Genomic DNA, 22,616 nt, shown 5'->3' with positions numbered 1-22,616 from the left:
CAAAGTCCCAGGTTTAATGTGCTTCAGGGCCCTGTAACTTAAATGTATGCCTCTGTCTATGTGTATTATTTCATAAAAATAAATGCAGCATTCTGCAAAATAAGCTATCTGTGTTTACTCATATGTCTTACTTAATGTGTACTGATAGGAAGTAACAATAAACAACTCTTTGACATATTCCCCAGTCTATTTAGTATAACATTTGAAGTAACAACTAGATTGCTCCTGGCTATTCCTGTGTGTTTACAGTTTGGAAGCTTACAGAAATGGTAACTGATCTTGACAGAGACAATTCCTGAGAGATGTGAACCGGTGTACAGACTATGTAAGAAATCAAATAAATCCCAAAGGGACTGCTGTAACTTTGCAAACAAGGCTACCAAAAGAACAAACATAGCAGTTGTAGAGATAATACTGAGGAATGCACAAAAGTGCACAATAGTGACCACATGACCACAACAGTGACCAAATGACCACAACAGTGAACAAATTGAAGGTAAAGTCAAGCATTAGCAAGAATCAGTGTATAAACCCTTATTGTGCAGTTAATCAAATTGACCTTACATTTGACCAAAGTTGTTAATATAAAAAAAGATACAAAAAACTACAAAGTACATGCTTACATAGTTACATAGTTAGTCAGGTTGAAAAAAGACACAAGTCCATCGAGTCCAACCTATAACCTATGCTTGTCCAAGAGGCCTAAACTCTATCACTTACACTTACCCTCCGCCTTGGGTTCACACCTGAGCGTTTTTCAGCGCTGATCAAAGCGCTGAAAAACGCTCAGCAAGTGAAATCCCAAAGGCTCCCACCTGGGCGTATTTCAGCGCGTGGAAACACGCTGAAAAACGCCCTACGCCAAAACAAGTACAGGAGCTTCTTTGGGGTGTATCCCGCCATATCCATTGGTATTCCCGAGTGTGGCTCAGGGTTAACAAAGTGGTAACCCCGAGCCACACTCGGGAATACAGTGTAGGTTTTACCTTGTCCGCGATCCCCGCTGTGTCCTCCGGCGGCTGCCGGCTTCTGGGTTTCCGTCCCTTGCAAGCGTCCGCGCCGCAGGGGGGCGGAACTGGCGGGAAGTTTGAAAGTTTTAAAAAAAACCAGAAAAAATAAAGGAAAAAAAAAATCATACCGCCAGGGAGGTATAAAAACGCGTGTTTCACTGAACTGAAAAACGAGCCTATAGTACGTCCAGGTGTGAACCCAGGCTTAAGCAGTAAACCTACACTGATATTTACTTAATTGGTATCAACTAAATCTGTGTACAAAATAAGATTCCGGAAGCAGGCAGCAATCAAACTATGTGCTACTGTCTAATGTCCTCCTCTGGGCTCGCTTCAGCCGCCAGAGCCCTTTGGTTCAGTCGAAGGGCTGCTGTACGGGCTATTCACAATAAATGCATATGCTTCCGCTCGGTTGAGCCATAGTGACAGCCGAAGCGGGGAGAAAGGTCGGCCAAAGCCAACCGTTCTCCCCGCAAATGACAACAGCTGGGCGGAAGCAGCCGTGATGTCATTTAATGACAACAGCTGGACGGAGTTTTGATTTGTCCGGGACAGACTGTCAGGTTCCGGGCAAATGTAAACAGTTGGGTGGAGCTAGCAGTGATGTCACTGCTAGCGCTGCCCAATTGTTTATATGTTGCCGGCATCTGTCAGACCGTAATTTTTTCAATTAGAGGATTGGACCTGGACCTTTTATCTTTTACTTCAACCCTTTAGGTACCCTGATGTGAATAAGCCCTCCTGCCCGCACCCCCACAACCAATGCCCCCAGGGATTGTTGGGAAGAGGCCCTTGTTCCCATTAGCACAAGGGTAAGGTGCTTTTCCGAGGGCATGTGGCCTGGTAAGGCGGGGGGGCACTTGCTTGTCCCCCTCCCCCCTTTCCTGCCCTACCAGGCCTCTGCTCGGATCAGGGGTCTGGTGGGGAATTTAAGGGAGGACTCCACGTTTTTTTTCAACTACTTTCTGGGGGTTGGGTTCCTCCTTAAAATTCCGACCAGACCTTAAGGGTCTGGTATGACTTTAGGGGGGGGGGACCCCACGCTGTTTTATTTTTCTTTTCTTTACATTTTTTTTATTATTTTCTTAACTTTTTTATTTTTATTTTTTTTACTTTTATTTACATTTTTTAACATTTTTTTATTTGTTTGTTTATATTTCTTCTATTCTGCCGCTATGACGCTATGAGAATAGGGGCGAACGGCAATGAGTGAACTGTCGGAGCTGAATAACCCTCTTAGTGATAGTAACTTTCTGAAACATAGGGATACTTAGGCCAGAGCTGAACTGATTTATCAAATATTTCATTTTAACATGCCTGAAGCACTATTTAGAAAACCTTAAGTGTTATTGACTGTATGAAATGGAGCAAATGATTTTTAATCTCTTCAGAACTAGTGGTCATTAAAGCCTAAAAGGCCAGATCAAATTTAGCAGCTTTAGTACCCCTCAACTTGACAAAAATTCTAATCTGACTCTCTAATTCTAAACTTTTTGAAGGACATAAGGATTTTTTGGTACAATGTTTTAATAAATACCTTGCTCACATTTGTTCATTATACAAATGGACATGTGGACAAAAATGTGCACATACATCTTTTAATCAAATATTTACACACTTTGTAACAATGTTACTGTTTATACTCAGGTATTAGTTTTCTCTTTGCACAGTTAGTCAGAGAGCAAGCCAGGGTGCCATCTTCAGGCTGGAGGGTTTTGTTTGTAAACAAACCTCCAGCCTGCAAATGATCATCATGATTGGCTGCAATTACCATAATTGGCTGCTATGGCGATCATATGATAGCATGCTGATTGATTTTCCTTTGTTAGTAGGAGACTTGTAGTTGTCAGTAACAGCGCTGTTTCAGAAATACCAGCATGCTCATGCTAGTTCACAGCTAAAATGTTGATTAACACTCTGACATTCTCTGTCTGAGAATGCTATTCTACATATTGAAGTTGTCAAGAGGTTCAAAAATATGTCATCATACATGGCAAGAAAAAGATGCTAACAGTAGATCATATTTCAGCATATTATAAACACAACACAGAAGTGCAACTATAAGTCATAGTAACCCATAGCAATGCTTTTATGCTTCCCCTTTCCAGTACAACTTCCTTGGCACCTGGTATTTTGCACCCCAGAACAGAAAAGAAGAGCTGGCTGCATTGTCCCCACTTGGGGCCCAACCTTCCCAGGACCATTCAGGGTCTATGAAAGTAAGTTCTGCCTCTGCATCTATAAGCATCAACTGTGTTTTTTTAAGGAAAATATTTTCAGCCTAACAATATAACCTTTTAACGATTTTCACAATTTCAGCTTCTTCTTACCTATGGCTTTTATTCATGAACCCAAGCAACTGACCAGACTGGAGAGCCTCCGTGTAAACCATATCAATCTTGATTTTTTTCCCTTCATCTTTTAACTTCTCCACAAAGGTTTTAATGCACGTGGTCTTCCCACACCCTGCAGGTCCTGTCACCAAGACCTCAAATAAAAAAAGGAATATTAACAGTGTGTCAGGTACTGCCAAACAAATTAATTTTAATGTCACAGACTTGTAATTCGATCTGAGCAACACCATTAACTCTTCACAGTGGCAATTTGGAATATGTGATCATTATGTTAATTTCCATCTTGGCCATAATTCATCTTAAATGTGATAATAAACTTCATTATTATTAAAGGGCTGGTTTACAAACACACATTGTATAGCACCCAATATAATATATATATCTGTTTCCCTGCAAGATGTCCAAGCCAACTTCTCCCAAAAGGCTACTGCTGATATTTCTGCTGATAACATACCAGGCACTCACACTTCATGGATATGTTGCCTACAGCAAAAGCAATCATTCCAATAACTTTGATGATGCATTCAAATTAGTCATTATGAGCTACATCTGTACTTACTGTTTGGTATTTTGGTGCCAGCTGAACCAGATGGGAAACTTTGGATACAAATGTGTTACTGGGAAAAATATGACATTTTTCAGCAGCTTTTATTATGGCACTCGGGACGCTGGTTTCTCCCATACATTCAGATGAGGGAACCTGCTGGCCAGAACCATATTTCGCAGCAATGACTGTAGGGAACGGACCATCTGGAGCCAAAGACATAACAGATTTAGTGGCAGAAATAGTTTACATAGCAGCAAACTAAGAAAAAGCTAATTTACTGAAAATAGTCTCTTCTTTTTTAAATATGCAATTCAATTGCTGTCATATTAATTACTGCTGTGAGACAACAGGAATAATGCATAGTGTGCTTAATTTATAACTCATGCTACATTTATGAACATGAGTGTGCATGTATTCATTTAACTTCGTTGGATGATCAACAAATTATATTTTTACAGCATATGATAGGATGTACACTAATAAATTGTAACTATGCAGAATTGATTGTATGTTATTTATGATGTGCAAGATATATTTTTATACATAAACAATTGGGTTTATAGGGTTTAGAGTCAAACCCTATAAACCCAATCCCTTGCTTAAGTCATGGCAAATATATCTGTGTTTCTGCTGTATTTCTGCCTTATAATGTACAAAATTATACCAGTTTATTGTAGTATTTGGTCCTGGGTATTGACATCTGGACTATGTGGAAAGCCATATGAGGTGTAGCTTTTAAGATTGTAAAGGGAAGAAAATCTGTTGTACTTCATGCACCCCTGTTGTCATGACTGCAGTGCAGCAATGCCAGTTCCTTGGACTAGCAGTGGACATCACTACACCACTAATGCCCATGCAACTGGTAGTTCCACCTACATGCTTCCTACTCCAACCCATGAGTTTTTTAAGCACTTCTGCCTAGCCTGATTTTAAATTTAAGCTGATGTATGACAATTGGATTTGAAGACTAATTTCAGGTAATGACAACAGCTGAATTTTAACATTTTTAGTGGCTTTTGAAGAAATAAATACAGTAAGTAAACTAATGGTTATGTATCTTCTAGAGCTTTTCTTTAATGTTATTTTCCAGCTTCATAAATGCACTTTATTTTAAAAGGGAATCCAAGGCCCTTTAAAGTATCAGTTCTACTGGTGTTCTCTTATCAATACATGTTAAACGGGACATAAGTCAAACCGTTTTATTTGTCTGCAAATAAAAGGCTAATGCCCCCCAATCTGCTGAAAGTGCAGAGTCACACCGCATGCAGAAAGGATTCAATTAATATTACTGGAATCCACCCAGCTGCTGATTGACAGCTGGCTCTGCCTCTCTAGAGCCAGCTGTGCCATCCCCCCTGCTAGAGGAACAGAGAGAGGAGGGGAAAAGCCTGTTAGGGGTAGTGATTAACAGCCAGTGCTCCCTGCAGGGAGGAGACCATGAGCTGAGCAATCAGTTAAATGTCTGCTCAGCTCTTGGTATAGAACCAGTGTGTGACAGCTGAAGTGTCCCATTCCAGCTCTAAGTAAATAATGGTACATTGTTGTATGTAAATATTGTACATGTTTACATGTTTAAATGTTGTACATGTTTTATTCATTTACAATATTTACAGCATGAAGGTCTAAAGTATTAATGCATAGGAACAGTCTTATGTGAACATTACATCTGTGTGTTGTGTTGGCTCGTTAGGAGAGAGGTACAGCAATTGTGATGGACTGATCTTATCTTAATGTAAGTCTATGGGTCGGTTTAGAACCATAAGAACTAACAGAAAAAGAACTGCAGCCTTCAAGTGATGTATCATGTAAATTATTTTATTGCACTTATCTAGCGGTTCTTTAGCAAGGAACCTCAATTCACTCTGACATAAGTGCACTTTGATTAGGTGCACTAGCACCATGAACTGCCCCCAAAGCACATGGAGAGTTCTTGACCATTTGACACAGTACTTTATATTTTGGGTGCAGTTTTCAGCTAGACCATATTCCATGAAGATAAATAGGACCAAATGTAAAACAACTATGCATGCATCTTAATCGTGCATGGAGCTAACACATACCCTGCCCCTGGAAAATACATACAGAAATGGCACACTTGAAGATGCAAATCAAGAACAAATATGTTTTCAAATGCAAAAGCATGAATAAGCAAATACAGAAACTACAGAGTATTTGTAAAGCAGCATTGGGAATGCCATCAAAAAATATGGCATACTAAATATCAAACCTGACAGGCACATAAAAATAGTCTGAAATTTACTTTACATAATATAATGTAGTTCACTGTTAATACACTAAAGGTCTTGAAGCAAAGTTTAAACTTACCAAGATTATTTAAATCTGTGCCACTGTCATACAAGCCGTTTACAGAACTAAATACATTTGGCCATTCTGCCTTTAAAAAAGTCTTAAAAGCATGTTCCCTGTCCTTTGACAGTTGTGGTAACCAGCAATTATATATTGCTCTGACAATAGCTTGATCTTCTAACCACTGCTTCCAGTCTTCATCTGCATTCTCTTCTTGCTCTGAAATGCATCAAATTATATGTACTATTTAGTTTATGTCAAATGTTTTATTTATTTTTGCATTAACACCATAGCATACTACAAAAACAAGAATGGGTGGAGGAGAGACCATTTATAATTCTGGTATTTTTTCAAATCTTTTTACCAGGCTACCTCGCCAATCAGAGTGAAAGAGAAGGGTGTTTGCCAGAATCACAACTAAAATATTTTGGGCCTCAGCACCAAATATGACCCAAAAATGAACAATTAACAATACCTAGATTAAACACAACATTTTTATGCATTACACTAGACATTGGATCACAAAATACTTGCATGGGAAGGCTTCCCTGAATGAGTAGCAATCCAACCCTCTTGTGATCTGCAGTATTCTGAATAAGAGTGGGTCCAAGTGTGGGGTTGTGGAGGCATGAAAGGAAGAAATGCACAGATTTGCTTAGAGAAAGAAGATATGCATGCTCCTCTGTGTGGGTTCAGTGAGGAATCCTGTATAGTAGGTTTCTGTGGCACAGTCTTGTGAGTGCTATAAAACTACAGCTTCCTGGGAAGTCTATGTTGGTAGAGCACTTACAAAATATGCAATTCCCACAATGGCCCCGTGGCTGCAAGAAGCCTGATTAATGAAATCTATTTGGGGCAAAGTCTTCAGAGAACATGTTAAAATGCTGAGTGGCTTTATGCAAATTGATTTCCAATATGTTTGGTAAAAAGCATGGCTGATAACAGCAACAAGTCGGCTATAGCATCTAAACATACGTAAACGAATGCTTCTTTGTGACTATAGGGAAGATCACTATCCCCTAAAGTTGGACAAACAATAAGAAAAAATGCACTGGATATAATTTAAAAATCCATCAATAGTCATAGTTTTACAACTGCAAATTTGTGTTCAGTAAGTAACTGTGTCATATGTTGAAATTAAATACCGAAAGGATCCTTATAACAGCTTCTAGGCAGGTGAACAAATGTGCAGTTCTAAAAATGTCAGTCTCTAATTTAAAGGAACTGATTAACCTAATCTTTCATCTGACTAGGTTTAGTGGTGCAAATCTTCATCATTAATCCTTCCTCTGATATTAGCTCATGATGGACAGAAACACATCGAAGATATAGGATACCTGATGAAAAGAAGCTGAATACTCTCCTGAGCAGATCAGGGAGTGCACAGACCACAATTGAATGACATGTGTTAACCACGAAGGCAGAATGGTGCTTGCATACATCAGTAAAAAAATTATACAATTTAAAAAAATTGATTTGAGCAGTTACAATGACTGATTTGCGTTATAGCCTAGTTTAGTGAAACAAAATGGCATGCAGACTGCATCATACATCAAATTATACTATGTAAACGATCCATTTGTTGAGCCAATATCTGATCATATTTGATTAAGTTGGTCCTCTTGCTTCGTGGCAGCGTGATTTAACTAATGTACCTAGTGTCTCAAAATTTTAATTCAGCTAACACATCTTTCCAGCTAATTTCTGGATCACAAAGAAATTGGTCTGATTTCAAAATGTCAGAGTCTGGTTAGCAATTCAAATGGCAGCAGCAGTAATTATGGCTTTTCATATTCTGGCATGCTGCACTGCATCAAAATTGACACAAATTTTGGGTTTCCTAATATCAGAGTGAGGAAATTAGTATCCAAAACGATATGGAAATATACTGTTCAGAGTTTAATAACTGCTCTTCCAGAAAGAAAGATGGCTCTTTTCACTGGATCTATTAGTGTGTAATGGATCCCGGGGACGCCGCCGTTCCGACTCACGGAACCGAGTGGAAGCTCCGCCCCCGGGCCGTCGACGTCATACGAGACCGCCTCCGGCCTCGTCATAAGCCTTGATCTCCCACCTGTCTGGCGTTCCAGCAACCCAGCGTGGACGCCAGACGAGTGCCGGTCTCCTTGCCTACAGCCACACTCACCACAGCCTGCCTCAGTACTCACCACCCGAGATTGGACCCCGGCTGACAAACCCTGGGACACTCCGAGCTAGCGTGGCCAGGATCAAGCCACCCCGAACAGCAGGACGCCCAAACCGCAAGTATTCCCCTCTGGCTTGCCACCCACAGGGGATTTAACCTTTGCTGTAAGCTATCTGGGACTTGTACGTACTTTTGCATTGAAGATAAGGGAAGTCTTCCCCCTGCTGGTGGCTAATGAGATTGCATGCACTACTGAGATTATACTGTTTCTGTGGAACCACTTGTTACACCCCTGCTTGATGAACTGTGATATTACTTGGCTTTCATATGTGAAGTGAACATAGGAAGTTATAAAAATCAGGTCCATTGCTATATAAGTGATTGGGAACTCACGTATAGGGTTTGTGTGAATTGAACATACTCTCTTAAAGACGCTCATTGCTATGTGAAGTTAACATTAGTGAAGCGTAACACTCCCAACATCGTTCCTAGAGACTCCTCCTTATTTGCGCATTCCTTTATATTAATTACTTTAGGTGTAGCAAGCTTAGTTAGGTTGGAAGATAGATCAATGATGCACTGAGCTTGCTTGGCAATATCAAACCTTGCCATCACGTACTCCTGGGCTAGAGCACGTGATTGTAAACGTGTCTCCGCAGCTGAGCTCCATCTTCCTATTTAATAGATCATTACATAGTGCTTGTATGAAAGAAGAAGGAAAATAGTGGTGATGTATTCTCTCCTAGAACCAGCCAGCAGTGCATTATTACTCATGAGCTGTAATCACCTTTTTCAGCTCTATTCAGATGTATAGAGGAAGAGATGCATAAGGTGCACAGTGCTATCAGTGCTTTGAGACGCTGACTAAGGATCATGATAGATACTTCATACTAGGGGTTTGAGCACTGGCTGCCCAATGTATGCCTGACAGCACTACAAGAAGCTATCAAATTAAACTGTGGACATTTTTGCACATAGTTTACCATAATAAGATTTTACAATTGAAACATGTTTGGGAACAAAAATATTTCCAGGAACTTGTATAAAAATATAACCCTGGCTTTGTGCCCTTTCAGCATGACTGTACTGCAAGCCCAATTGCAAATCTAAGCTCATGACCCCTGGATACAGAACCTGAACGGTCTGTTTAAAAATTGCTAGATACCTTTTATAGCAGTAGAGTATGGGCAATGCATTTCTGACTTAGACAGTCCTGTACATCTTCACATTAGACAGTATCAGAGACCCAAAGATATTCATGGCATAATAACGAAAACCTGTACTGAGAGAATTTGGAGGTTGTCATGGTGATATCTACTAGTTGTCTAGATGTCATGCTGTCCAAGTCAATGGATTCCATACTTTCTGACTTAAAAGAGAAGGAACAGGTAAGCAAACTAGGAATTCTGCTTTCACTTTGACTTTCTAGTCATGATTGTCTGGGTCATCTAGGAGATAATTGAAGCTAGAGCTTGCCAGACAACCTGTAGTCATAAAAAGAGTTAAGCAATGGCAGCCCGTCTCCCATATTTCTCTCATCACAGGTTTTCTTTACATAACTGCACATTACAATGTCTCTGCTCCCATCAGTGAATATAACATTTAAGTACTGGGTAACTGAGCTCTCACATGACCAAGAGTACAACCTAATAAGCCCTTTATTTCAAGTATAAACTGGACAAATAAACACCATAAAACACAGATTTCTGACTAAAGGTCCCACATTTCAGAGAATTAATAAGTTGCCCATAGATGCACAGATGCGTTACCTAAAATAACTGCCCGTTCTTGAATTTGTAAGTAAGGGCCAGATTGGCAATTTATATCCAGTGATCCTTTTTTTAAGCAATTTCTTTCTAAGGAAATCATAGTTATTTTCTGTGGAATGGCTAACTATAATTTTACAGTGATTTGTAGATCAGTAGCTCAACAATTGAGTTTAAGTAGCGTTCCATGTCAGTGGCCAGCTTGCCAGCAACAATCACTCTGCATTCACCTCTATGGCTTAGCTACAAATCAAAAGAGAGCAATTTCTGGAAGAGCACAACCCAGTGGTGTATCACTACTTTAGTGCTACTAGTCTAGTGTAGCAGCAGCAAATTACCATTGACTCTAACTATTTAATCACTAGCTACGAATCCCTATTAATGGATGGCATTAGCAATTTGTAGCAGCAATTAATCGCTACTACAAAATCACCCATCTGACATAGGCAAAAGGAAGCAGAAAACTCATTTGAAAAAATGTTGTGTTAAAGCTGTGTGCTAACATTTGTTTCTTTATCCATTACCATAATTTAACCTTTACTTATTTTAGAGGGATCAAATAAGCATCAGGATTTGCAAACCCAGACTGCACTTTGCCTGGCTACTGACTAAAGCCCTTGTTCAGGGACCCAATACAGTCATATGGAAAAGTAAGTACACCCCATGGAAATTGTTTACTTTTTTAACATATGTCATATTTTAGATCCTTATTCAAAGATACCTATAGAAAATGTAGACATATATGAATACAAACCTAGGGAAAATGTGCCTTTCAATCATTTATTGTACAAAAATATTAATAGATGTAATAATGTACTGTTTAAAAAAGTAAGTCCACCCTTGACCTCAGAAGCTGGTATTGCCCCCATAGCAAACATGGCTTTTTGTAGGTATATTGCATAACTGCCCAACAGTCTTTATAGGTTTTCTTGCATTAACTTACCATTTTAATCCCCCATAATATTTTATTGTAATTTAATCATAAGGGTTAGTTCACACCATAAGCAGTGTGTTCCGATCCGATCCGATTTTCTGGGTCATCTAGGAGATAATTGAAGCTAGAGCTTGCAAGACAACGTGTAGTCATAAAAAGAGTTAAGCAATGGCAGCCCGTCTCCCATATTTCTTGCGGCCGGCTCACTTTCTTGCCGGGCTGGGGGGGGCGTGGCGGGGCCATTGAAGTGAATGGCACCGTAGCCATGCCCTCCAGCCGCAATGCGAATGACCGCAGAGGATCGCAAGGCACATTGTGCCTGCAGTGTGGTCCGGTGCGATCAAAATGCTGCAATGTGCCTTGCGATCCCGTGCGGCCGATCGCATTGCAGGCGGAGGGCGTGGCTATGGTGCCATTCACTTCAATGGCCCCGCCACGCCCCCTCCAGCCTGGCAAAAACGTGAGCAGGCCGCAATGCGAGGCAATGCGTTCCAGCCAGAATCGGACCGGAACGCACTGCTTATGGTGTGATCTAACCCTTAGCCTTCGTTACTTCTTTTTGAGCCACTCCTTGGTTGATTTGCTAGTGTTCTTAAACTCATTATCATCCACTTCCAGTTCAACTTAAATAGCAACAAAATACTCAGATCTCCAGTACCAATGGTACTCAAACCCACAAAAGTCTCGCCACACATTTATGAAAAATTGTCACAATTTTATTGTACTTCATAATTAAACCAATGTTTTTAGGAAAGGGGGTTTTTGTTATGTTTGTCATATTTTGATTTAATTATGATGTACAATAAAATTGTGACAATTTTTCATATATGTGGGGCAAGACTTTTGTGGGTTTGAGAACCACTAATACTGGAGGTCTGAAGATTTTATTTCTATTCATATCTACCAAACAGTGGACCATTACCACGCATTTCTCTTGAATTATTATATCCATGAATGGCATCCAATTTTTAGACTCTCTCAGGAGTGTATACATTTAGACAATACTAATGACACCCAGTAGGGTGAAGGTCGCACTAAGTGTGCTATGCTATTTTTTTGCATGTACGTCAATAAATAGACTATTCTATTTGCTGTTGGAGTGCCGGTGTCCATATTCTTTTGTATCACTGTGACGGTGGCCATCCGTCGACTACCTTGCACCCATGTTACGTTGATGGATGAGCGGTCAGGAGTGCAATAGGTACATGGACTGTAACCTGGTATTTGGTAGGAGACACAGTTGAGACCTCCTTGCCTATTTACATTCAATTTAAACTTTTGGACAGATGAGCCATTCTCATTAAGCACGCTTATGATGATATGATAAGGTAGAATTTATAGATGACTTGACGACTGCAAGTTGCCAAGACCCTGAAACAGCAAAGCAACCCTAAACCATAAAATTTCCATGTCCATGACTTAAAATGCTGTCCTCATTTTGTGTTGCGCATGTCTACTGCTACTGTAGTCCTTAGCTTAGTGAATGTGTAGAAAATTCACTTTAAAAAGAATACCCAATCATGTGCAAGGAAACAAAAAACAGTATTTTTGCTTGCACATAATTGGATGATGGAGAAAAGCAGAGTTTTACTGAATTTACTAAGCTAAGGGGAAATTCCCTCGAAAAGTGAAAATCCCCTCCAAAGTGAACAGCATATTTGCCTTTAGCAAATAATCCCTTGTGTGCTTTCTGGGTCTGTTTGGAACCTTCTTCCAGCTGTTAGCAGGGAAAGGGGCATTAGTATAACATGAGAAATATGCAAAGATGTCTGCATTGCCAACACAGGCCGTGGCCTAAGGAAGCATGTTTACCTTAGGCATAGCCACCCACACATTATGTTGCTGATTTGGTCTGTACACTTAAATCCAAACTAATAGCAGAATAGGATTCAATTTGCCTTATTCTTTGAGTTCTAGGTATACTGACACAGAGTGGAAAAACTGTCTATCACCATCTCTGCCAACAGCCTTGACATGCCTTGTGTGGCTAAGAGATCTAACTATGTCACTGTGGTACTTAGTCTATCCTGTCACTGGAGTAGGAGGGGAGATGCATTAAACAGTGGGCCTAAAGGAGAAAGAAATATAATAACGAATATATGTACAAAACCACTACACATTCAGATTAAAGGAGAACTATGGGGTTAGGGCTTTTCCTTTGCCAAACTAGTATCAAGAAAAAAAAATAGAACATTACATGATCACAATGTGAATTCCACCTAATGCTCATTTTACAGCATATAATCTTCTTATTCTTTTCCTAATATGGTTTATTTTTATACTTGAAGGAATGATTCAAGAATAAGATGTATTCATGGAAGAGTTCGGAATGTATGTTTCTTTATATGTTTTTACTTTTATATCCTATTCTCTAACAACTACCACAGAACTCCAAGTCATACTAATCACCTGCCAAGCTTTTGGTCCAGCCCTATTCATTCTATTCAAAGGAAATAAACACATATAGAAACATTTAGACAAGAAATTGTTTTTGGCTCCAAGGAAGAGTGGTTTGTGATTCATTGCCAGTAAAGAACAATTTATCAGAGAATAAAATAATGTAGCAATGTGTCAGCTGCTAAAATATACTCTACTGTCATAAGGAAGAAGCTAAGCGGGCAGCCTGTAATACAAATATATGACATACAAAAGATCTTTAATGCTTTGCTATGTCATCTTAACGATGCAGGCAAGAAACTATAAACAAAGTACAAATTTATATTTAAGTCAAGTGGCTACAAATGGAACGTACGGCAGTATTTCTTTATCTGCAGAAAATATTACATTGATGTAGGCATCCACCTGTAAATCACTGTGCCAAATGCAGTTGTTTCAATGATATGATTGAGAAGGATGCTGTTTGTGCAGATTGTTTTTTATATTCTTTCTACCTGCATCTCATATACATGGGCCCTTATACAGCACAATGTGCACAAATGGTGCTTCTGCCTCTGACTGCATCCTCTGACTGCATTAACAAACCCATAATATAACCAACTGACTAAGTAAGAAATAATATGCATAGTAGTTAAGCTGATTTTTATAAGTGATATACTGCTGCATGTGGGGTTAGATCAGTTCCTATTCAACCTGACATTTGGTATGTAGAACAAGTGTTTTTAGGTGCCTATAGAGTCATTTTGTTTATGCATTATTTGGGTTTTGTATTAGGCCTCATTCACACAAGAAACGGCCGGCACGTACAGCTCCGTCCTGCATGCATGGCCTTATCGGCAGCTCCCGGGAAGGACAGGTGATATGTGTGATTAGTACGCAGCCCCTGTCTTTCTCTATGGGAGTATGCGGGCGTACGTTGCCCTACGCTCACCCACCCTGCAAGTCCGTGCAGGTGCGGATGTCCGTACTCGTACGCTGACAGGATGCTTCCGTATCCCACCCGCATCCGTACGGACCTGCACTTGGGGTCAGCATAGGGCGGCGTATGGCCGCGTACTTCCATAGAGAAAGACAGTGGCTGCGTATTAATCACACGCAGCACCTGTCCTACCCGGGAGCTGCCCAATACGGCCGTGCACACAGCACAGAGCTGTATGTGCCGGCCGTTTCTCGTGTGAATGAGGCCTTAATGTTCTGTTTTCCTTGTTTTGTATATTTCATCATTATTGTTGTACTGTTACTTTAAATGTTTTATTGTACTTTTTTTGCAGTGTCTGTTTTGACCTTTCTGTAAAGCAAAAAAAAGATGTAAAAAAGAGGGGCTATTTTTTGGCACAGATCAAGGATATTTGAATACAACCTGGAGCAATTTAAACTTCACTGCATCCTTAAAAACCATCAAAAACTACTTTGATTTTGCCTTCCATATTTATTCCATTGCATTCTGCCAATATGCCAGGGGCATGAAAAATCTAAATGTTGCTAATCCCCAGTGAAGACATGCTTTTTCAAGAACCACTATTTTTATTTTCTATTGCTGTTAAAAGATCAAAAGGAGGCAAACAAACTGTATGTGGGTGGTCAGTGGACAAAGGCAGTCAAAAGGGGAAGATGAATGCTGATAGGATATAAAGCATGGCAATAGCACATCCAAATACAATTGGTGATCTACACAATTTTGGAGACACAAATGAGCAACGGAACCCTAGATCTTTACTAGAAAATGCATTTTTTTGCTTACATAGGGACATATTTATAAAACAGTAATTGTGACATTCACCAAACATTTGCTGCAGGTGAATAAATCACTAAAACACAAGCACCAGGAAGATACAACCGCAGTGAATGTTTGGTGAATGCTTTATAAATATACCCCTTAATGTCACCACGGAACGTAAAGCAGGAGGAATGTTATCAGGAGCTATGTTGATGCTTTCCTTGAATATGAGGTGCTATGTCCACTATCATCAGTTAATAAAATTTGCAAAAGAACACAGTGAATGAACATATTGAGTGCGGATCACAATATTAGTTGGATGTTATGGTTAACTAGTAAATGAGCACTTTAGTAGGGATAGTACCATATGGGGATTGTACAGGCGACACCTCTTTGCCTCTTATATTACATTTACCAACCCTAATAGACAATGTTTACCTTGGCATTCACTCCGTTTTTTTAGGAGAAATTGAAGAATGTTGCTCGCCTCATCAAGTAGACTGTTGAGTTCTTTTACTGAAGAGCCACTAAATTTCCCTTAATACCAAAGGAAATAACAAAAAAAGAAAAACAATTATTAAAGAGTAAAAACAAACCCACAGCATGCAAATAAATCACATTCAAATGTAATTAAAAATGGTGCCTAAATAAATCACATTCAAAATAGTGACTACCATTTTTAGAGGATCCAGATCCTAAGAGATCTGCAGTGTGCAGCTTTGCAAATGATTCCAATATGGTGGAGAGCTTTTTTGCCAGGTAAGCAACATGGGAAAATCCTTGAAAACAAAATAAACATTTATATTAACATATTTATTGAAGAACACCTTCAACAATCAAGAATACTTCTGCTAATGCAGAAAAAGTCAAAACATTCACTAAATGAGTTTTATAGAATGAACAACAGCCTAATTTAGCATGCTTTTCATGTAGCTTTTGGAGTGTGTGGGGTGGGGGACTGAAACCTCTTGTTACAAGACTATGTGCTATACAACCTCCTTTTTTAGGAACTACAGATGTAGTGCTTGGAAACATTTATCGCTCTGTCTGCATTAATACAGGCTCAGTCAGAAGTGAAGAAATAAGTAAGCAAATACGTGAACAGCTCTACAAACCCACGTAGCTGGCAGGCTGTGTCTAGAGTGAGTTTAGAGCTGAACTCCTCACAAACCAATAAATACACAGTATGGGAGCTGTTTAACCTGCCAAAGTACTTGTATTTCTGTCCTTCCAATCCTGAGATTTATACAGCAGGGCTCTGTGAGTTAACATTCACAGATATCCACCCAGCACTGTAATTGGACAGTGACGAAGAAGAAGCAAACGAATGAGCTCATCCCTTTGTCACTCTGCATTTCCTTGTTATCACATGAGCATTGTCTCCTTCTGCTGATTCTTACTCTCCAAGTCTGAGCTCTGCTATACATGGGAATTGTAAAGGCTGATACCAGTTCAAATTCAGCAACTACACTGCTGGAATTTAAAATTAATACATTTAGTGATGTTATAATTATTAAAGAGCAAAACTACAACACACAAATATATTTTATATGAAACTCTTTATTTAAAACACTTAAAGTTGAACTTCGGGCACAAAAATATAATTTAAAAATGTTCCTCAGTAGCCACTAAGGTTATAAATCCACGTTATGTGAACCAAATGCCTTTTCAAACTCCATTATTACCATGCAAAAGTAGCAGTGACATCATCACTGTGCTGCACTTAGCCAGTGCCGAGAACATAGCTGTGGGAGGACCCAGCAGCACCAACCACTATCATTATTATACAGCATTTATATAGCATCAACAGTTTGCAGTTTGCACAGTGCTTTACAATGTAAGGAAGAATGTACAGTTACAATGCAATTTCAATGTCGAGGTGGCATAGGCTTCCCTGAAGAGATGAGTTTTCAATGATCTCCTAAATGCAGACAGAGTAGGAGATAAGTGGACAGATTGGGATAGGGAATTCCAGAGGATGGAAGAGGCTCTGGAGAAGTCCTGGAGGTGATCATGGGAAGAGGTGACAAAGGAGCTGGAGAGCAGGAGGTCTTGAGAGGAGCAGAGGATGGATTAAGTGATATTTTGAGATTGGTGATATAGTTTGGCGTAGAGGTGTAGATGGTTTTCTATGTTATTGTTAGTATTTTTAATTTTATTTGTTGGGCAAGTGGGAGCCAGTGGGGGAGATTGGCAGGGAGGGGCCGCAGACACTGAATGGTTGGTAAGGTGGATGGGTCTGGCAGCAGAATGCATGATAGGGAGTGTAGCCTGTGTAGTGGTAGCCCAACAAGGAGGGAGTTACAGCAGTCGAGGCGAGAGATTACAAGGGAGTGAATTAGAAGCTGTCTGGTGTCATTTGTTAAAAAGGGGAGAATTTTGGGAATGTTACTGAAGTTGAGTCGGTAACATTTGGATAGTCATTTGATGTGGGGCTGCAAGGAGAGATCAGAACTACAGGCTGCCTGCAGGAAACTACAGGAGGGGGCAGATACAAGCCCAGTCACTCTGCACAAGGAGAGAGAGCAGCAATGACTGGTCTTTATCACAGGAAGCTCCTGCACAGACAAAGTTTCATGCTGGGTTACAGCACAGATCTGGAAGAAATACATAAAACACATCAATAAGAAAGAAGTAAGAATTCACTTGTGTTTTGTATTAAGACAAAATATTTGCTTATCCCAGACACTGAACTGAACCGTGTTTACTAAATAAAACATATAGGTGTTTTTTACAGTAGTCATTGAGATTCCAGGTGTCATAGTCCTCCTGATTTTAAAACAAAAACCTCTGTTTGGTTAATAGGCAACATTTACCCTTTTATTCATTTACAGCATTATTCAGGGAATGTTGTTAAACAAAAATTCTAAAACTACTAGTGATTAGCAGTCAATATTGGCTTCTAAATCCTTATCTATGTATATTTTCTAGACCAGTATAAAAATCATTACAGCAGTAGAGAGATACTTCCTATCTGCTGTGCTCTGTAGCCCAGTCAAAATAGTACTTTATATGTGGAGAGACAGAGAGAATCTGATCAGAGCAGAACACAACTATAAACAAACATCTCTCAAAACATGTCTGATTAATGTTGTACAAACAATGTGAATCAATTTTCACTTGAAGGAATAGTCCAAATTATAATAATTACCCATATTTGAAGACTAATTATTTTATCTCATCCGGGCCAAGAACATAGCACATTTGCTAATAGAGTTTTGAAGATTTATGAATGTTTGCCAAGATGAGCTTCCTATCACAGAAAGACGCTAAAAGCTCTAGCCTGTATTAGTGGAATTGATGTGTCTGCACATTTTCTACAGGTGAAAATTAAAAGCCCTGATAAGGTCTTTCCAAGCTTTTAAATGGTTCTACATTATATAATATCTGATGCACTAATAAATGGATGAGAGTTCTGCATAATTAATGTGCACATAGATTTATCGTAATTCATAAAACTGATACGATAAAAAGATAATACCTGAATTATTATCTGTGTTTCTATTACCTGTATTCCAAGCATTTGCTGTTAATTATACATTTGCACTTATTGAACATTTGAGTTATCAGATTAAATGGTCTAAACAAAGCTGTAGCGTTCTGAAAGTTAATGGCCTGTGCTAATAAAAATAAATTAAGTAGCAACAATCATTCTGAATATGACTGAAGATATATATCATCTTCTTTGTTTGCATTATTTCTCATCAGTCATTGTTTCTAATGAAATCTACGTTAAAGGAGATCTATGAAGTGAGTCATTTCCACTCATCCTCATAGTTAGAGCCGACCTGTGACAAAGAAGCTGTCACAGGTTGGCTCTATCAATCGGGAAGTGAGCAGAAACGTGCACCGATCTGCTCACTTCTCAATCGTTTCCCTGCAGAGAGCAGTGACTGTCAGTCACGGCTCCTTGCAGGGATTCTCCCCTCTCTGATCCTCCAGCACTGAGTGGAGGAACAAGCGGGGGAGGGCACAGCTGGCTCTGCCTCTAGATAGACAGAGCCAGCTGTCATTCACACAGCTGGGTGGATCTCGACAGTAATGTCGGGATCCATCCCGGCTGCACCGCTCAGAGTCTATCACGGGCAATAGCCCACGATATACTGAGCTTTGGGTCACGGGAGTACGCTAGTTTATGTCCTCCCGTGATCCTAAAGAGAACTATGGGGAAAAACACTTACCCCATAGTTCTCTTTTAATATGAACGCTGCATTATAGTTCTGATTTTTTATTTATTCAAAGTGTACTTTCCATGGAGGTGAAACTTCCAAACACATATGTTTAAAGGAACATAGACAGATTTTTGCCTAAACTCATGTATTATACATGGCAAGTAACACTACATTTAGGTAGTGGTCATCCTCTCCTCTACAATACCATTCTTTAAATGCCCCAGTCAAGATCCTACTGACATGACCAACTGAATTATGTGACCATGGGAGAAATACTCAATTAAAGTTTAGATCACCCTCCTCCTAATTCAATAATTAGGTATTTTAAACTTTACGTTTTTTATTGGTTTTATATGCATATAAAGCATCACATTGTACACTCAGGAATCAACAAGCAGATACATCATTACCTATCAAACCAAACATAAAGCAAGCATGTCATCTGAAGTTCCATTGACATTCTATCAGCTAGCAGGTATTCACTTGTACATCGAGGTTGATGATAGTACATGAATAGTAAATTATATTGTATAGTCGCTAGGCATATAGTACAGTAAAACAAAAAGAAAACAAGACAAACGAAAATATTCAATCTGAAACCAAAATCCAGGATTAACAATAGTGAAAGCATCCTATATAACGATATGCCATATAAGGAAAGGGGCAGGTGGTGGTCTATTCAGGTTTGTGTATATAAGAACCAGTCCTTTCATTTATTATAAAATTGAATAAGTAGGTATTTTAAGGAGCAAAAAAATGCATACAAATGCCTTAACTATTAACAATAATGTAACTTATTTGGGTATCACTAAGCTTCAGACCCTCAAATCATCTCTAAATTCATGCTGACACTGTCCTTCCTTCTGGAGGGTGGCTACTTTTGTTCCCCATGGTCCCTGTGTGTGTTGTAAAGTACCCACCACTCCCAGTTTGCTCCCATGATCGACTACAATCTCAATACAAAGTAGTAAATTAAACGTGAGATTGTAGTCCATTGGAATGAGCTTGGGGAGGTGGCCACTTGATAACACACACAGAGACCATGGGGATCAAGTTGCCACCCTTCAGAAGGAAGGACAGTGTCAGCACCAATTCAGAGATGATTTGAGGATCTACAGCTGAATGATATACAAATAGCAACATTTTTGTTAATAGTTAGGGTACTTGAATGGATGTTTAGGATTTTACTCCTGAGTCTAGTGTCACTTTAAGGATAAAGGCATCCTAAAAGTGTGTAAGTAGACCTAGATATTTTTTTCTAGCAATCGGATGAGAGAGTTTTGAAGGTGCCCATTACTAAAAAAAAAAAAAAAGGCACTTACAGTCTTGTTACTGACTGAGTCTACTCTTCTCACAAAGAAGTAAAGAAATGCACAAAACTGGAAAAAGTTACAAATACATTTCCAAAGGCTTGGATACTCAGTAAAATAAATTGGTCACAAAAAGAATGAAAAGAATGAATATATGACTTTTACTTTGCATACTAAGAGTGAGCAAGCTACAGAAATAAGAAGAGTGCAGTGTGTAATGTTTAGGGAGATGGGAAAGAATAGTAGGATAATAGCCCAGGACATGTAGAAATCTTTTGAACTTGTCCAGAAGTATCTGTTTGCATACAAAATACACAAGAATGGTGATCATAGAAGGACACCACAATGGATTTGTAATTGTATCAATACATTCCATAGAAGTATATTAAGGGTAGCTGTTCTTTAGCCGAAGCCTAATAGAAGTTTAGTGATGCCACAAAACAATTGCCTGAAACACTGGAGTAAATGAATGATAGAATTGCTTAAACTGAAGGCGTTCATATTCTGCAATGGTCCACTTAGAGTTCAGACCTCTGAACTCCAAAATTACACCTCGCCATTGTGAAATTCTGTTGAGCAACTGCAGGAAATGTATGGCAGGTGGTTATTGCTGCTAAATGAATTTGCCATTTCTGAAAAAAGTGCTTCACTAATTGTTGTCTAAACCAGAAATGGTGAAAGCATGTGTTCAATGTAGTTCAGTTGTTTATTTTATTAGTTTAAGCATCTACATCAGGGGTAGGCAATCTCCAGCCCTCCAACTGTGATGCAAGTAAAAATCCCATTAGGTATTGCAAGTGTCGGACATTTTTTGGCTTTAGTCCTCTTTTGGGTCACAAAGTTAGCATCTAGCACACTACTGCCCACTATTTGCTGACAGTGCAGAGCTGCGCTGCAGCTGGGAAATATCCCAGCAATATTGTCAGGATCCATCCTGCTGCCTGAATAACCGCTGGTTCTGCCTTTCTAGATCCAGAGCCAGCTATGCCCACTCCCTCCCCTGTCTGTCCTTCCAATGAACACTGGAGGAACAGAGAGGGGAGGGGGGAATCCCTGTGGGAGCGCTCTCTAACAGTTATTGCACTATACAGGAAGAAAACTGTGAGCTGACTGATCAGGAGTTTGTGATCGAACGCAGTTCACAATCTATAGAGCCAGTGGGAGACACTGCAGGTGTCACACGCCAGCTCCAAGTATTGGAAAGAGTACATTTTACTTTCCCAATACTTCTCCTCTAAGCTATGTAAGATCTATTTCCTTCTTCCATTAGGTATTACACAAAGCATTTCCCTAGATCTAATCAAAGAATGGCAACAAGGAGCGATGGATAATTATCACAACCTACAAAAGATAGTATGGATTTTAGCAGAAAAACTAAATAAAATGAGACTAGAGTACAATTGTAAAAAGTTTATGCTTTTAGAAATAATGTTGATAAGCATGATATTTATATTGGCCTCACTGGCCAATAAAGGCACTCACTGGTTTATAGGACAGCAGAGGCATGGCAAGCTCCAATCTGGAGCTGAATTTGAGATATTTAGTGGAATAGAGTTTGAGAATCATAACGAACTTCAGATGCATCGGTAGTTTGTTTATTAATACACATATCAGTAATACAAGTGGACGAGTTATTTTAAAATATAATAAGGCATCTAACCAAAGGTCTGTACTTTATACTGTAAGCAAACACTGAAAATGACACTTACTAAGGCATAAATATTCCATACACTAGATTATATTATTTAAAATATGTCACCTGCAGGCCTAGATTTGAGGACCCAGGACCATCCTGACAAAAATAGAGAGAGAGAGAAAAAGAGATCCAATATAGATACAAATGGGCAAATAAGTTTACTGGTCAACGTTTCAACAAGGCACTGCTTGTCTTTCTTGAGAAAGTCTTGAGATAGGCAAGCAGTGCCTTGTCAAAATGTTGACTATATTTTTTTATAT

At 39.3% G+C, this 22,616-nt stretch overlaps 1 protein-coding gene and 1 long non-coding RNA gene across 2 annotated transcripts in view; one reads left to right on the top strand and one right to left on the bottom strand.

The window, feature by feature from the left end:
* The window catches only part of LOC108797154 (dynein beta chain, flagellar outer arm-like), a 337,005-nt gene that overhangs the window by 216,309 nt on the left and 98,080 nt on the right, over positions 1-22,616 (bottom strand). Inside the window, exons 44-48 of the mRNA XM_018568726.1 lie at positions 15,853-15,957; positions 15,617-15,715; positions 6,237-6,437; positions 3,924-4,114; positions 3,341-3,498 (exon numbers count right to left, since the gene is read on the bottom strand). Of these exons, the coding sequence (XP_018424228.1) occupies positions 3,341-3,498; positions 3,924-4,114; positions 6,237-6,437; positions 15,617-15,715; positions 15,853-15,957 (754 nt within the window). The remainder of the gene's footprint in view (positions 1-3,340; positions 3,499-3,923; positions 4,115-6,236; positions 6,438-15,616; positions 15,716-15,852; positions 15,958-22,616) is intronic.
* LOC108797155 lies at positions 17,135-20,871 on the top strand. Its single transcript, XR_001941861.1, has 3 exons — positions 17,135-17,227; positions 17,408-17,415; positions 20,862-20,871. It is a non-coding gene; the product is annotated as an uncharacterized LOC108797155 (long non-coding RNA).

The sequence above is a fragment of the Nanorana parkeri genome, unplaced genomic scaffold (assembly GCF_000935625.1).
Source record: "Nanorana parkeri isolate BGI_ZX_2015 unplaced genomic scaffold, ASM93562v1 scaffold1235, whole genome shotgun sequence".
In the NCBI taxonomy this organism is placed as follows: Eukaryota; Metazoa; Chordata; class Amphibia; order Anura; family Dicroglossidae; genus Nanorana; species Nanorana parkeri.
The sequence above is the reverse complement of the archived record's forward strand: the minus strand, read 5'-3'. Positions and strand labels throughout refer to the sequence as shown.